Source organism: Condylura cristata, unplaced genomic scaffold (genome assembly GCF_000260355.1).
Source record: "Condylura cristata isolate star-nosed mole 26May11 unplaced genomic scaffold, ConCri1.0 scaffold00004, whole genome shotgun sequence".
Classification (NCBI taxonomy): domain Eukaryota; kingdom Metazoa; phylum Chordata; class Mammalia; order Eulipotyphla; family Talpidae; genus Condylura; species Condylura cristata.
In genome coordinates, this window is record NW_004567105.1 from 11,298,689 (window position 1) to 11,303,197 (window position 4,509).

The following is a 4,509-nucleotide window of genomic DNA, read 5'->3' on the forward strand; positions in this document are numbered from 1 at the left end:
TGGACAGTCTGATTTTTCAGAGCTTATCCCGATCCACCCGGAATCTGTCAGACGATGGACGTTGCATAGCTTGTGTTAGGTCTTCCCTGTCTCTCTTCATGACTATTCTTACCCATGTAACTGTCAGCTTGGAGAATCTCGTTTTAGGTACTGGCTGGTTTCCTCCCTGCCTGCTAACAAAGTGCTACAATCGATGAGCTACATATATAAATAGAAATCATTAAGTGAATTTACTCTCATAACTAGAAAACATGAATTGTTCCAAGATTATCTTCTCCAGTTCTCTTTGTTTTTCAGGCAAGGAATAGCTAGAGATTTATTTCACAAACTATTACTCCCTCAAAGAATTCTATTAGCAAATATAACAACTTGGGGACATAAGCCTTCTTAACGTACATTTGGGATCCATAGTTCTTGTTTTGTTAGATTAGGGTTATCCTCATGATAACCAGTGACCATGGTCTCTCCCATTCCCAGGAAGTTTGTTTGCCTGAATGACAACATTGATCATAATCATAAAGATGCCCAGACAGTGAAAGCTGTTCTCAGGGACTTCTATGAGTCCATGTTCCCCATACCATCTCAGTTTGAGTTGCCAAGAGAGTATCGAAACCGATTCCTGCATATGCATGAACTACAGGAATGGTAAGTTTTTATTTTTTTATGAGTGTGTGCGCGTGCATACATTTTTAGAATGATGAAACTTCTTTAATGTGGTATTCTGATTTCTTTGTAAAAATACACTTCATGTTGGGAGTGTTTATTATATTGACATTTTAGAATTATCTCCAGGGTTGGGTTTCAGACCTTGTTTCTGCTGATCTAGTATATTAATGATTCACTGATGACAGTGAGGTCATACACAGGGTAACCTGTTTGCATTCTTCTCTCTGCACAGGAGGGCATATCGGGACAAACTGAAATTTTGGACCCATTGTGTACTAGCAACATTGATTATGTTTACTATTTTCTCATTTTTTGCTGAGCAGGTAAGTTTCATGTATTTCCATGGACATAAAATAGTATTTCTTGTACATTAGAATTTGGTTCTTTTGGAAAAAGAAGTTTACAATAAGTAAATTGCTGCCTTTGGCTTATAGTTCATATGTCAGTCTTTCAAAATATTTAGCCAGCAGATATAATAACCTTTTATTCATTTGTCGTATAAGTCCAGTACCAGTGTTTTTGTTGTTGTTGTGTTTAACTTGGAACTCAGTAGGTTAACTTGCAGACTTTAAAACTGAAAAGCTTCAAAGGATAAACCCTTCATCTGTGGCATTTGTCTGCAGAGGACAGTAATCTGGGAGGATGAGAACAGAGGAGGAAAATAAACCCCCTGTCCTCTCTGCCACCCTATTTATTCTCTACTCACTTGAGTCAAATTCCTTAAACCTCCACGGCTGTTAAACTCCCCGCTCTTCCCGTTACACACCCTGCTCACCATCCAGACATCATGGCGATGAATGTTTGGGCAGGACTCTGCTTCCACCTCAAGACCAACTAGTGTCAGTGGGTACCCAAACTAAAACCATGAAGAACACATTTGTTTTTTTTCTCATTGAAACTTTATTATGATGGTGGTCAGGTTTTCTATTGAGATATAGCATGGGTAAACTCTTTCTATGAGAAAGAAATGTTGAAGTTCTAAACTACTGTTTTACAAATAAACTTTATTACAACCTATTTACAAATTGGGCATGGGCGGAATGGTGATAGGATTTTAATATAGGTGGTTGTGTTTTTTATTTTAAAGAATTCTATATTACATATATAGTCTTTTTCTTTTTAAAGATTTATTTATTTATGCATACAAGAACTGGGGTACAAGCCAGAGATGCAGGCGGTGAGAGGACTCACCAGAGAGATTGGGGAGCAGAGCAGGCAAATACACTGCTGAGGAGAGCAGGGGCAAGACAGGTCTGCTGCACCGTGTGGGTCACCTCCCTGACCAGGGATCGAACTCATGCTGCAGTGGCTATAGACAGCTTTGTAGTGCTGCGACTTAACCCCATGTGCCACCAGGGAGACCCTATTTTCAAACCCAGACAGTGCCTTATGGCTGTACAGAGCCAGTTTCCTTCAACAGAAAGACTTGACAAACAGACATCTTGAAAAAAGAAAAATGCTTAGTGATGACTGGAAATCTGTAGCTCATTGGTCTTTTTAAAAAATGAAGTTTGGGGCCCTCCCTGGTGGCGCAGCGGGTTAAAGCACAGCACTAAGAAGCTAAAGCCACTTCTGCATGAGTTCGATTCCCGCCTGCCCCGGAGGTGACCACATGCCGTGGCAGATCTCTCCTGACCCACCCGCTGCTCCCCTCAGCAGTGTACTTCAATGATCTGCCTGTTCTCCCCACTCTGTCTGTGGTGAAGCCTCTCACCACCCCTGCATCTCTGGCCTCTACCCCAGTTTTGTATGCATAAATAAATAAATCTTAAAAAAAAATGAAGTTTGGGCCAAAATAATTTTAATCCTGGTGAGTTTAGCTCTCTGATGGGCACCTGTCTAGGCTCACTGATCCCACAAAGCCAAACAAAATTAGTGTTGGTTTTGTTTGGGGGAAGGGATGATGAAGACGTGTTTGCTGTCTGTTTTTTGTTTTTTGTTTTGTTTTCATTCTGTAATGCTATGGAAATGATTGAGGTCATAGGAAACTCAGAAAGTTTATTGTACTTGCAGTCTTTCACCAATACAGAGCCTTAAGATTAATTTTCTGACTGTCACTGTTTAGTTAATTGCACTTAAGCGGAAGCTATTTCCCAGAAGGAGGATACAGATGGAAGCTAGTCCTGATCGAATCAGGGTATAGAAGATCTTCATTTGAGAATCATCTACCTCAGCATTCACTGAGCATTTTAAAACTCAGCATCACACGGATAATGTGATGCTCAGCCAGCTTGGTCTGAAGAAGAGACATCCAGTCCAGCGCTCGTATTGGGCGTGAATATGGCACACTGAGCAGGAACTGTTTAGCCGACACACTGAAGACTTGTACGTTGAGCAGCTGTGAACTGGTTTTTCACTTAAAGCATTTACTCATGGGCCTGCCATTCTTTTCATGAAAAGACTCACCGCTGAGAGTGGCCGCTTTCGTCCCTTACCCCTACCGTTACCAGCTAACTTGAATCTGCGAGGCCCATGCCAACTTGGGAGTACTTGCTAATGCCCTGGCTTTGCATTCCCAGGCCCTCTGCTTGTTTTTACACTTGTTTTTCTTTTTCCCATTTCTCATTTTAAAAGTAGTTACTAAGTTAATTGAAAAGAGTGAATTGGGATGTCTAAACATATTTTTATCGCTGTTATTTAGTAACACAGCAATATCTCTTATTGGCCTTATCTAAATTATGAATCTTATTAATGTTTTAAACCACTTACAACAACTGACAAGCTCCATGACTGACTTCTGAAGTACTACGCTGTGCTTGTTTACTTTCAGCCCTAAGGATACTGTGATTCCTGTGGAGGCCTCATTATAAAGGACTAGGGTTGAGTAGCGCAGCTGCTTTCCGGATGTCACTATGTTTTGGAACTGTACATGTGCAAACAGAAGTGCCTCCCTTCAGAAATGAGAGTGCTGGGGTACACTTACACTTACCAGTATAGCCCGGTAATGCTCTCTCCCCTCAGTTTCATAGAATGCACAGGGGTCAGCAAACTTTTTTTTCTGAAAAGAGCCACACAGTAAGTATTCAGTAGCCCTTTAAAAATGTTAAGACCGTGTTTAGCTGCAGCTGTATGTACAAAGGCAGAAGTCTAGCTGGATTTGGCCCACAGGCCAGTGTTTGCTGACCATTGAGAGCGAGAGTTAATATTTTTAAGTATCAGTAAGCCCTGATGTTCAGCCATATTTTATTTATGTCATACAGTAGATTTCTGGAGACCGTATTTCATGAGTCCTTTCTGAAAGTATTTTAGAGTATAATCTCAACAGTATTCTTTCAAAATGGCATAAATATTTTGTAAAAACGGAACTTGTAATGTAAATACTATATTTGTGCTGTAAGAGTAAATGTATTTCAAAAACTTAAGTCTCATAAAAACTTATGTTTTGTCTGATGCTGTGATTTTTAAATCTTATAGGAGTGAGCTTATTGATACTCAGATTCAGCAATCACCACTGGCTTATACCCGTGTCAGGGTCTGTGCTGAACCTATGAGAGCTGAGTGGGAAGCAGTGCACGGATAATATTCCAACATACCGGAGAATGTCATTTCAAAGGGGTAACATACATTCTAAGTGGAAGTTTTTATATGGGTTCATTTTAAAAGTGCAGAAAAGAGAAGGAAAACACTGACTACATCATCCCTTAAGGCGAACACAACCCACACCAAAGCTGGGCTCACTTATCACAAGAAAGGAAAACAGACCGATGTATCTGAAGGAATCTCAAATGAAAGTGAACCTCAAGACATCAGTTATTCCCCATACAAGCAACTCTTCATAAGCAAGCTGCGTTGCCTTTGGGCATGCAAAGTTGATCTAGTATTCGAAAACCACAATTCACATCA

The 4,509-nt window shown here is 40.4% G+C and overlaps 1 protein-coding gene across 1 annotated transcript in view; it reads left to right on the plus strand.

Moving 5' to 3' along the window:
• Positions 1-4,044, plus strand: part of GNPTAB (N-acetylglucosamine-1-phosphate transferase, alpha and beta subunits) — a 54,419-nt gene extending 50,375 nt beyond the window's left edge. The window contains exons 19-21 of the mRNA XM_004675754.2: positions 478-645; positions 899-989; positions 2,732-4,044. Of these exons, the coding sequence (XP_004675811.1) occupies positions 478-645; positions 899-989; positions 2,732-2,809 (337 nt within the window). The 3' untranslated portion in view covers positions 2,810-4,044. The remainder of the gene's footprint in view (positions 1-477; positions 646-898; positions 990-2,731) is intronic.
• The last annotated feature ends 465 nt before the right edge of the window (positions 4,045-4,509 follow it).